Source organism: Megalobrama amblycephala, linkage group LG5 (assembly GCF_018812025.1).
Source record: "Megalobrama amblycephala isolate DHTTF-2021 linkage group LG5, ASM1881202v1, whole genome shotgun sequence".
In the NCBI taxonomy this organism is placed as follows: Eukaryota; Metazoa; Chordata; class Actinopteri; order Cypriniformes; family Xenocyprididae; genus Megalobrama; species Megalobrama amblycephala.
The window spans coordinates 8,814,516-8,827,138 of record NC_063048.1 but is presented as its reverse complement, the minus strand read 5'-3'; the positions used below and the strand labels follow the sequence as shown (position 1 = coordinate 8,827,138).

The following is a 12,623-nucleotide window of genomic DNA, read 5'->3' as shown; positions in this document are numbered from 1 at the left end:
CACTGAAAACTAAAGTGGCATTACAGAGGAAAAAAGATACAACTAAAAGCTTACAATAACCTAACTGAATAAATGAACATTTAATTAGGTATGTGGCTTGTAATCATCAAGCTCATGTGAAATAGTACACACTTGTCTTTAAGTGACTCTGATTGACTCCAAATAAATTGTCTCAGGTAACAACTGTAACCATGGTTCCCTGTGAAGGGGAACGAGACACTGCGTCTTGGATTGGAACACCATCAGCGTGACTGGTCTCTGAAGCACGAGTGACAGACATGCCAATTTTATTGGCCAATAATACTGTAATACACGTGATCAACTCTTTTGTCTGAAGGAGACGAACAGGCAGGCCCAAGGCATGGCATCGAGAATCAGTGTCTCGTTCCCCTTCTCAGGGAACCATGGTTACAGTTGTAACCTGAGACATTCCCTTTCAAAGTGGAATTTCAACACTGCTTCTTGGATTTAAGCTATGGAGAACAAATACCCACTACACCATGCTGAAGGAATGCCTGCCTCATTAAGTTGTGAACATTCACAAACATAATGGGCATAGCATAAGTTGACTCTATGGATTACATAGCCGGAGTCAGAGGGTCAATCACATCCAAAAAAGAGGTATGGTGCCAGACCAGACTGTCTAGAGGTCTTCATGAAGGACCTGTGACCCGAGAACCCAGTCGGGTCCAGGCCGGGTCCCAATCTATTACTTCAGGTGCCGGGTCTGTTTAACATTGTGTGTAATACCCGAGTCGATTAAAGAATACCCAGCAGTGAACAGAGTCAGTCAGCGCTGAGAAAAGTGTGAGCCAGGAAATAAGGTGAAAAAAAAAAAAAAACCACAACCCCAGCCATCAGAAGCAGAGAGGGTGGGGTTAATGCAAGTGCACAGTTATCATGAGTTCTCCTGTTCCTATTGTGTGCAACAGTAAATGCTAACAAACTTCAATTCTCAAAAACTACTTGCAGCCTTGCACACTCCTGTTAAAATAACATTTCAGATCAGCAACAGAATCACATTAATGTTTTCTATGACGCTCAAATTATGTTAAAAAGCATATTTCAGTCTCAAGCATGTGCACTTTCATTCTCCTACTTTTATAATATTATTATGAATGAACCATCTTGTTATATCTAAAAATATTTGGTCAGACTCGGCTCAGAGAGTACAGAAATGATTGCAAATAAGTAATGCTAATGTCAGCGGACATAGCACTAAACAAGCAATTGTTATTAAAAGGTACTGTAATAATGGTATAATAATGTACCATTTGCTTCACAGGACATATATGCTTTGAACAACATACTATTAATCTACTAGTGTGCTCTAACATGTAACTATGTCATGTTTGGTCTCATCTGACAGCTTATAAACTGAACTGAAGAGTAGTGAACTTAGAGATATTAAAGTATCCTAATGCACAATCTAGGTACTATTGCTTAAAAATGCATTGAAAAGCATGCATAAACATACTTTTTTGTGCATTATTAGCTACTTTTGATGTTTATTTGATTTTCACAAGATTCATTGACATTGATGTCACAAGATTTATTGATGTTTGAGTCATTGACGTCAAACCTGCTTTGAAAAGTTCGAATACATATTCATGCACAGACAAAATTTGAGAACTACAACAGTGAGTAAGATTAATGTCATCATTAAACACCTAAACCAACATCCCGATAGCCCCTGGACCATGTATGCATATGCTGAATAGGAATGAACAATGTAAACATTGTTCAACAAATTTCTTTTGTATTTCATAAAAAATTTTATATTAAATCATGTAATTCATTTACAAATAAACATTTGTGTTAAGACACATTTTGGAACTACATAATTAAGCTATAAAGTAATAGTGTCAGGTAATTGACTCACCAATCACGTAAAACATGAGGTCCCTTATCAGAAAGCACAGGGCAATGGTACAGCCAAATATCAGAGCTCCTGCTGAGAAGTGAGACATAAAAATAATAATATATAAATCACATCCTCATGAAATCATTAATACAATATCCTTTTTATTTGCTCTCTGTTTTAACAAATAGGAAATGTATTTGAGAACAAATCACAGAAGCAACACATGATAAAGGTAGAGGGGTAGATCAGTCACCATAGACAAAGAGTTGGTGTGATCAACAGGAATTTCTGACAGGTTTTCCTGATTTGGAGGCTAATCATGCTTTTGTGGGAGATGAAGTATATTAAGTATGATTACATAAATATGATATATATGAACAAAGATTTGTGGCAACATAAGTTGTGAAAGTTGTTCTGTGAATTTTTTATTTTTTATTTTTTGGCTTGTGTTTGAGTGGTTGTGGTTTGACAACATTTTCACTCGCTGTCGGGGAAGTGAGGCAGAGAGGTTTTTACATAGACTGTACCTTCATGATCTGGTGGCCTTGTATGAGTGCTGAACAAATGGTTAATTATGTAACATTCTTCGAGATGGGTATCAGTTCTGAGTGATCGGTAAATTAAACACGCTTTACTGATGTAGTTAATATTTCTGCTTTGTTTATAGTATTTCCTCCTCTATCTTTAGTGTTGAGAGTTTTTTAGGGACTTAGCACTGAGGATTATCAGCTGTGGTCTACCACAATTGTGTGACTGTTAAAGTGTGTCTTGTTTGTTGGTGTTTTATAATATTATATTTTGAGTTGTGTGGCTGGTAATTAATGTGTATCATTTCTCTTTCTTAAGGGAGCAGACCAGCCACTGTTTCTTATTGTGTATTGAAGTTTTATTAGGGGCCATGCATCCTGGATCACAGAAGCAGGGCCGGGTTTGTTTTGAGGTCTGGTACATATATGACATACAAAAATACATAGGCTATAGGCCCACATGTATTTATTACATCTATTACATTGTCATGCCAGTAGGTGGCACTAAATGGGGTGAGTTGTGTGTGTGTCTATTAAGAGTGCAAAACAGAGTCTCTCTCTCTCTCTCTCTCTCTCTCTCACACACACACACACACACACACACACACAAACACAGACAGACGCAGAGAGAGATCACTGGCTCATTTGGAGACTGTTTACACTGGCTCATTTGGAGACTGTTTACCAGTTAGCTATAAGCCAGAAGACTCAACAACATTTAAAAAAACATAAATCTAAACTGTGACAAAAGCATCCTAAGCGCCACTTGTCGGTAAAAATGACAGTGCCCGCAGTGGCAAAATACTTATTCTGGTTGAGTACCATCTCTAAAGTTAAGATGAGCCAAATTATAGGACTGGGACAATACATCGAATCTCGATTCGCGATACGAAGAATCCGGAGCGATTCTGATATTTTCCGATGTATCGCGAAGCGAATTACAAATCTCGCATCATAAAAGCATTCTGAGCCGAGGTGCAAGTATATTTACCCGCTTACATGACTCTCTAGCAGTCTTCTTCGTGAGCGTGTGCAGTTAAAAACTAGCCTAGAGCGCCATCTGCTGTTAAAACTAAGCTCAGAATTGATTAGAGAAAATATCAGGATTGATCCAGATTCATTGTATCGATCGAGAATCGTTGTATCATCCCAGCCCTACTAAATTAGCTCTCTAAATATTATATCATACAATGCTAAACCTGCTCCCTATTTGGTAGCTCGATGTTAATGTGAATAAATTCCAACAGTACGGCACATACCAAAAGACCACTTCTCATTCAGCCGCCTCTCAGCAAGGCTGTGCACCAGCTGAATCTCGTAGTCTTGATCTCTGCTTCCCTTAGATGCCTGGAGGACCCTCACGCCTGTGGACAGTTTGATGTAATCCTCGTAGTAATAGCCCCACGCTGCCAGAGAGAGCTGAAGCTGGCTGTCAAACTGGGCTAGATCATCCAGAGTAGTGCAGCCCAGGGTCTTCAGCCTGCCAAAATATAAAGGAGATCAATTATATATTAGATGAGATAGATGGAGTAATGGATGTTTGCAGAACTCCAGAAGTCTTTAGGTCTTGTTTACACACATCTTTGTAGCTAAGTACAGGCCTACCTACTGGCCTGAAGCCAGTGGCAAGTTTTTGGGCATTCGGCCAGTGTTCACGCAGCTGACATGACCGAGCCAGCGCAGACATCTCTGGGCGAGCAAGGCAAACATACTAGGCATTCCCACCTGTGCAAGAACTTTTGTATAATTTTTTTTTTTTTTTTAAATTAAAAAAACATCAATTAACACACCATTGTGACAGTATATGCTTTATCTGTGTTCTTAAAGTCATCCTGGGTATTTTCAAAAGGACAATGTATATTTATAATGCAATCAACAGACTTTATCACTTTAAAGAATACCATAAAAAAATAATTTCTGCCTCATTCTGTGATAAGAAGCCATATCAGTTCACAGAGGGAAGTTATTTCAAACTGAATGTCATTCATTTTAATTGTTTCTTTTGTATGGAATGGTGTGATTCTACAAAAAAAATGTAAAATTGTAAAATTTTATACAGTATATATAGTCAAACCAAAATTTATTCAGACACTTTGAACATTTCATTCATTAATACAGTTTATTCACTATAGTTTAAAAAAAAAAAAGGTAATAAAATATGATAATATCTCAGAGTTAAACTGTGTCAGAAAACATGTCAGATAACACTTAAGCAAAACATGGTCAGGTCAAAGTGTCTGAATAATTTTTGGTTCCAAATTTGTATACATTTTACTGGCAGTCCACTGTTTGAAGAATTTTTGGGAATAATATGTCACAGTTTACTTTATTTTTGCTGTCCTCGCTTACATAAATGAACTATAGTATCCTGCACCCACTAGTAAATAAAAAAAAAAAAAAAAAATAATAATAATAATAATATATATATATATATATATATATATATATATATATATATATATATATATATATATATATATATATATATATATACACACACACACACACACACACACACACACACTACCACTCAAAAGTTTGGGATCGGTAAGATTTTTAATGTTTTTAAAAAGTTTCGTCTGCTCACCAAGGCTTAATTTACTTAATTAAAAATACAGTAAAAACAGTAATATTGTGAAATATTATTACAATTTAAAATGACTGTTTTCTATTTGAAAATATTTTAAAATGTAATTTATTCCTGTGATCAAAGCTGAATTTTCAGCATCGTTAATCCAGTCTTCAGTGTCACATGATCCTTCAGAAATCATTCTAAATGTCAATTTGCTGCTCAAGAAACATTTATTGTTTACAATTGTACAAAATATTTGTGTACAATATTTTTTTTTTTTCAGGATTCTTTGATGAATAGAAAGTTCAAAAGAACAGTGTTTATTTGAAATCTAATCTTTTGTAACATTATAAATGTCTTTACTGTCACTTTTGATCGATTTAATGCATCCTTGCTGAATAAAAGTATTAATTTCTTTAATTCCTTTCAAAAAAAATACAAATTCTTACTGACCCCAAACTTTTGAACGGTAGTGTAAAATGTTACAAAAGCTTTTTATTTTAGATAAATGCTGTTCTTTTGAACTTTCTATTCATCAAGGAATCCTGAAAAAAGTACACAACTGTTTTCAACATTGATAATAATAACAAATACTTCTTGAGGAACTAATCATCATATTAGAATGATTTCTGAAGGATCATGTGACACTGAAGACTGGAGTAATGATGCTGAAAATTCAGCTTTGCCAAAACAAGAATAAATTACTTTGTAAAATATATTAAAATAGAAAACCGTTATTTTAAATTGTAATAATTTTTCACAATATTACTGTTTTTACTGTATTTTTAATTAAATAAATTAAGCCTTGGTGAGCAGACAAAACTTCTTTTAAAAACATTAAAAATCTTACCGATCCCAAACTTTTGAGCGGTAGTGTGTGTGTATATATATATATATATATATACAGTACAGTCCAAAAGTTTGGAACCACTAAGATTTTTAATGTTTCAGAAATCATTCTAATATGCTGATTTGCTGCTTAATAAACATTTATGATTATTTTCAATGTTGAAAACAGTTGTGTACTTTTTTTTCAGGATTCCTTGATGAATAGAAAGTTCAAAAGAACAGCATTTATCTGAAATACAAAGCTTCTGTAGCATTATACACTACCGTTCAAAAGTTTGGGGTCAGTAAGAATTTTTATTTTTATTTTTTTGAAAAGAAATTAAAGAAATTAATACTTTTATTCAGCAAGGATGCATTAAATAAATCAAAAGTGGCAGTAAAGACATTTATAATGTTACAAAAGATTAGATTTCAGATAAACACTGTTCTTTTGAACTTTCTATTCATCAAATAATCCTGAAAAAAAATATTGTACACAAATATTTTGTACAATTGTACACATTAAATGTTTCTTGAGCAGCAGATCAGCATATTAGAATGATTTCTGAAGGATCATGTGACACTGAAGACTGGAGTAATGATGCTGAAAATTCAGCTTTGCATCACAGGAATAAATTACTTTGTGAAATATATTCAAATAGAAAACAGTTATTTTAAATTGTAATAATATTTCACAATATTACTGTTTTTTACTGTATTTTTAATTAAATAAATGTAGCCTTGGTGAGCAGACGAAACTTCTTTTAAAAACATTAAAAATCTTAGTGGTTCCAAACTTTTGGACTGTACTGTGTGTGTATATATATATATATATATATATATATATATATATATATAAAAAAAATGTCTGAATAATATATGAATGAATAATAATGTCTCAATATATCAATAATTGTGTAGTGAAAAATCTGATATCATGACAGCCCTAGTGTAAAGTATTTTACTCAGTTCCCTCATGATTTGGATTGTAAGGTAATAATTATGTATTTCTTAGCCGGAAATTATTCAGTGAAGTGATCGATGCCCATGAGTGTGTTATATCGATGCATTTAGTTCTAATATTCCAACCGACAGCCAGCCTACATTTTTGATGGACGTGATAATGTGAGAGGGGTGAACTATGTTTGAAGTTTGGGTAATTATAAAATGTGCTGGAGAAGCTTGAAATGCTTTTTGCTATAGTTACTTATGCTTATTTTACAGAAAGTTTATTTTGTGGCTTAAATTATATGTTACTCAAAGACTGACATGTTTGGCTTGTCAAAAGTGTTACATTCAGCTGTCGCAAATTCATTGACTTTTAAAAATCGATAATTTTTTTTTGTTGTCTCTTATAACAAAAATATTTCATTTTTTCCTTTCTGTGAAGGGGCAGTCCAGACAGAAGCTGTAAAGGCAGGAACACATCTAGCCGGCGTCAACGAACTAGTGGCGACAAAAGCAGACTGCGGGGTTGGCCGACAAACAAAAACTTCCGACGGCCAACCGTCGGCTTGGTGTGTTCCTGCCTTAAGAGTTTATGTTTAATTAAATGCCAGATACAGTTTATTGTGAAACAAAAATACCAGTAATAACCATGAAAAAGAAAACAGTCTGCATAAACAGGACTATTAATTATAAACAAGCCCGAAATACTCCTGACAGAAGGCTGATGTATTGATCGCTTTTGAAGTTCACTGAATAGCACTCACGTGTGATAGTAGTGCTCCAGGCTCTGGGAACAAAGCCACTCCTGGAAGGCAAAGTCTCTGAGCAGCTGCACGTGCGCCTCAGTGATCTCCCTCCAGTGATGCTTTTCCTTTACTACTTCCTCCAGTCGAGACAGCACACATAAACTCAGCTCCTCCAGAGTCTGAACATCTACACACACAGGAACAAACACATATACATAAACAAACACACACAAATAGAAGTAAAATGTGACCAGACGGAAAGTGAAAGTCCTCCAACACTTTGCTCGGTGTCATGTTTGTGTGCAATCTAGTCAGCACAAAGTCCAAGGGCCTCACATCTGATTGCCAGATACATTTCTTACTCTTATTTCAGACTGGTTATTTTAGCAGAAATCTTGCATTCAGTTCAACAGTAGTAAGAGAAATTCACTTTAGGTTCTCAGATGTCATTGCTATTACACATTTAAAGGGTGGCCAAAATTACAACTTAAAATTAATCAGAGCTATTGCATCTTAATATTTACAAGTAAAGCTTCCTATTTTGAGCACAGCAGACTACTTACTATTTTCTTTTCTACTAGCCTCAGTTACCCATAAATTTTATAGCACATAAAAAATTAAGTGGAAAATCAAAATAAATATTCTGGTCTAACATCAATGCCGCAGTATTTTTTATTATTTTTGTTATTTAAAGTGTGTTAGTACTATGCGCCTATTAGGTGGGTGTACAATGCGTGTACACTCTGCTTGTTACACACACAGAGACACACAGCAGCACATCATTTCCCCTCTGGAGAAGTGTTTAGTCTTTCCGCTTGCAAATTCTGCCATGTAAATAGCGAATCCGCCAAGGTGCAAGTGCACCTGGCTTTTAAAGGGAATGGGAGATGAGACTCAGATTGGTTTATTGCACGTTACGGCCAAAACACACCCATGACTCATTAAGAGAATAGCGACAACCCTTTTGGACCATATGCCTGGCACGCCGACCATTTTTTCCATGGTTAAACTAGCAAAAGAGTATTTGTACATGTCCTAAGTGCACCTGCACCATGCACTTCAGACCATGTGCTTAGATCGTTAAAATAGGGCTCTGACTTTTCTGACCAATTTTGGACCATCACAAATCAGTTTTAGTTTATCAAATTTCTGGGTCGATAGCTTTTGAGATCAAAGCATGGATCACACTAACCAATCTATCTAATGCATTTGAATACACATTGCCCACTGTTCTTTACCCCATCAAGCTCTCCCGTTGAGCCACTGGCCCAGAATCCACAAATATGCTTTTGCATATCTGCCGCTTTTGCTGCAGAAGGCCAGGATGGAGTAGGAGACTTTACTGTTAGTTGCACCAAAATGACCCAACCAGCCATAGGTCCTGGTGCTGATGCAGCTCTTCACGCTCATAAATGGAAGGTGTTCGTGGATTGATGCAAGACTCATAATGAAGACCCAGATACCTTGTGTCAGTCATTTCTACTCGCCTTCTACACTTAAAGTGTATGTGGTTGCTATCGCATCATTTAATGCTTAGGTAGAACAATGCTTGGTTGGGAGTCATATTTCAGAGATGGCTTTCTGATGGGAAGGGAGGAGGTTAATTCCCTCTCGTCTCTCTATGATCCCTGTTTGGGACTTGGCGTTAGATCTGAGGGCAATCTCCCAGCTGCCAGTGCTCTCATTGAAGACAGCGTTTTTGCTTGCTTTAGCATATTGAAAGCATGTGTTTATTGTTTCCTGGATTTGTGATTGTTATCTGCCAGCCCTGACCCATTTCCTGTTCGTCGACTACGATTCTGCCTGCTCTCTGCCATACCTGTTTGCTGTTGTTCTACCATTGCCTGTCTGACCACGAACGCTTAAATAAAGCTTGCAAATGGATCTCACCTCGTGTCCCGCCTCGTTACAGTGGGAGACCTGCAACTGTCTATTAACCCCACTTGTCTGGAGTTCGGACAGAATGTCTGTGTAGTCACGCTGAAGCCTAGGTGTGGCTATGTGCCTAAGGTGCTTACGACACCTTTCAAAGTCCAAGTTATTACGCTGCAAGAATTTCCCCCCGGAGGGGTCGGTGACGTAGGCTGTGATATCTGTTGTCTGTGCAAGGGCATTCGAGTCAAGCAGCCATTGGCTCACCACATATCATGCCAAGGCTGTGCCCAGTTTTTGCTGAGAGGTGGTTTTGACTAGGTTGTATAGCTGATGAACAGCATTCTGCAGTGTGCGAATGCAATATGCTGTATATTGATGTTCACTTTTTTATTGAGTACTGTTCTGTACCAGCAATTGTTGCCACTCCTATTTTGTATTCCTGTTCAGAGCAATGCTCGACTTGCATGAATTTATATGGGCAGGCTGATGCTAAGGACACCAGCACTGACACTCATACTCTTACCAGCCGCATGGCTTCCACTAGGTACACTGATCAGCATATGACGTATTGCTCTTGGGCTTAAAGGTAGGGTAGGCAATAGTGTTGTAAAATGTACTGACCGCGATACCAACTCGGTACTGAAAATTACTGAAGTTACTGAATTAAGTAGCTGCTTACCTGTTGACATTCACTGTAAACATGTGATCAGTTAACAACATTAGCTACGCTGCAAGTGGCAATACAAGACTAAACTTCATCGTTCAAAATACTTCTCAAACGTGTCAAAACTCAGCGTCCCTGAACATAGCACTTTCTGATAATGCTAATTGTTTTGGGCCAGTGAAAATCTCTTTGTTCTCGTTTAAAGAAAAACCCAAGAAGATTTTTTTCAAATAATTTTCCAGGACATTTTACATTTTCTATAATTTTCCATGCATTTTTCAGGACTGGAAAATCTGTTATAAATTTTCCAGGTTTTCCAGGACGTGTGGAAATCCATGTTAATTAATAGGTTATTGGCAGGTACTGCCCAACTTAATTATCACTATAAGTAAAATCCAATATTAGTTGACCTCTAATGTTACTAATAGCACAGTTGATCATGGTTAGCTAACTGTGCTAAAAAAAAAAAAATCCAGGGTCAGGAATAGTATGTAATCACACCATGATGAACCGGGCTCATTTGGAAATGCATTACGATAATGAAACTTTTGGAAGGGAAAGTTCTTATTTGTCATGAAAATAATGCAACATGCAAAAAAATGTTAGTGGCCCTAGATTTTTAATCTTTTTTTCATTAAAGTAATTTTTTTCTGAATTTTCACCTATAATTAACCGATCATAAGTTATATCATATCTTTTTTTTTTAAACTTATTCTCGCTTAGAACAATACCAACCAGCATTTAAATCTCCTCATTGCCTTGAATGCTCAGACGTGTGCATGAGTAGAGCTGCAAAATTCCAGGAATTTTCAAAGATGGAAACTTTCCATTCACTCCAATTCACAGGAATATATGGGAATTATTAACGGAAATATATGGGAATTATTAATGGGAATTTATTGTAATTAATGGGAATTAAAGGGAACAAACTGGAAATTTGCAAAAATGTAGGTTAGCCTATAACAGTGAACTTCTTGCACCATAATCTAGGTTAAAACAACCAGATTTAAAGCGAATTCAGTTGAATTTCTACCCTGCACATGAACTTCCCGGACTTCCTAGGTTGTCTCTGAAAGCCGACATGATGTCGGTGAATCACGTTCAGTCACTGTTTTGGCCGAGGCTTGCTCACGTCACTATGGAGTGTGTGTGCATGAGCAATAAGTTGCTGGCTGCAGATCATTTAATGGCCACCGGTGTCACTAAAAACAAGGGTTTCTGAATTCTATATACAGCCCCTCTAAAATGAAATTTATATACACTATTGTTCACAAGTTTGGGGACTATAGATTTTTTTTCAAATAACTTTGAAAGAAAAAAAACCTTGGAAAAAATTTAACTAAACTAATAATTCAGTGTACATTTGTGGTCAGCACAAGTATAATGCCTTATACAAGGATGTAAAATAGACAACCTTGAGTACCGCTCTATGCTCAAACACTTTTCTGATGAAAAAGTCATGTGACAGAAAACTGAATAAAACAAGTGCACACTACAGTACAAGACTGAACCTCAATGGTCACGTTAACTGTGTATAACTAGTCTGTGAACCAAAAAAAAAAAAGGCCCCAGATTGTTACTTGCTGCTAGTCTTTATCTCAGGTAGGTTAGCCTACCTACAGCCAACAGATCCCAAAAACTATATGATGCTGGGTACAGTTAAAAATGTTATTTTTAAAATTTGTATTAGTTTGCATGCATGTCTGCTTATGGCCAAACATAAGGTTTATGTTTGTATATAATAAAGTTTGTATATAATAAAGTTTGTATAAATTACCTCAAATTTACAATTAATCCCCTTTAATTCCTGTAAATCCGTTAAGTGTCCAACTTGGAATATTCCCAAAATTCCCCAGCTTAACTTCCCATTGAAAGTTTCTGCCCTTTTGCAATCCTATGCATGGGTCACTGTGCCAATGATATGTGCTAGACAATACTATAAATATAATATAGCTAGATCTTTACTCATGTCATCTTTATACATCATAAACGACCTAAAACCTGCTATATGGTAAAGCACTAAGATATTACTGTGTTTGAACTGCTTTGAAACAATGTGTATTGTGAAATAAATTTTAATAAACTTGAAATATGACCAGGACATAATATATAATATATAATCCCACACATGCTCTCAAGAACTAAAAGTGTTTGTTTTTAAAGCATTTAACTAACCTTCAAACAAATACTTGTATTCGGATAGGCTGTGCCTCTGGAGCCATTCTTCAATCTGACTTTCCTTGCCTTTCTTCCAGCGCACCTCCCAGAACAAAACCCACAAGACTGAACAGAAGACAAAGGTCAGCAAAAAGAGGCGGTCCATCAGACCATGTTCAGCCTCCGCTCAGACCTCTGTGAGCTCAGAGTCTGCCTCGACTTCTGCTGTCCTATCTGGTCCTGAGCACCTCTCCCATGTCTTCTCCTACTGGGGAAAAGGACAGGAAACATTCAGGCTTTGTGAAGGATTTTCATTGAAATGTACAAACATGCACAGAGCATTTTTTCATACTTCGTTATACTGCAGACTTCTGCTAAAATGCTTTAAAAAGTTTTTTATTCACATCATACTCCATATCCCAAGATGACAAAGCACAAAACA

General features: G+C 36.3%; 1 protein-coding gene across 4 annotated transcripts in view; it reads right to left on the bottom strand.

Annotated features, from left to right (window-relative positions):
• Positions 1-12,623, bottom strand: part of arel1 (apoptosis resistant E3 ubiquitin protein ligase 1) — a 40,860-nt gene that overhangs the window by 26,136 nt on the left and 2,101 nt on the right. For 2 of the 4 annotated variants that reach the window (XM_048190596.1, XM_048190593.1), the window contains exons 3-6: positions 12,200-12,449; positions 7,504-7,672; positions 3,651-3,871; positions 1,883-1,954 (exon numbers count right to left, since the gene is read on the bottom strand). In XM_048190596.1, the coding sequence (XP_048046553.1) occupies positions 1,883-1,954; positions 3,651-3,871; positions 7,504-7,672; positions 12,200-12,347 (610 nt within the window). In that variant the 5' untranslated portion in view covers positions 12,348-12,449. The remainder of the gene's footprint in view (positions 1-1,882; positions 1,955-3,650; positions 3,872-7,503; positions 7,673-12,199; positions 12,450-12,623) is intronic. The other 2 variants (XM_048190594.1, XM_048190595.1) reach the window with 2 other exon arrangements.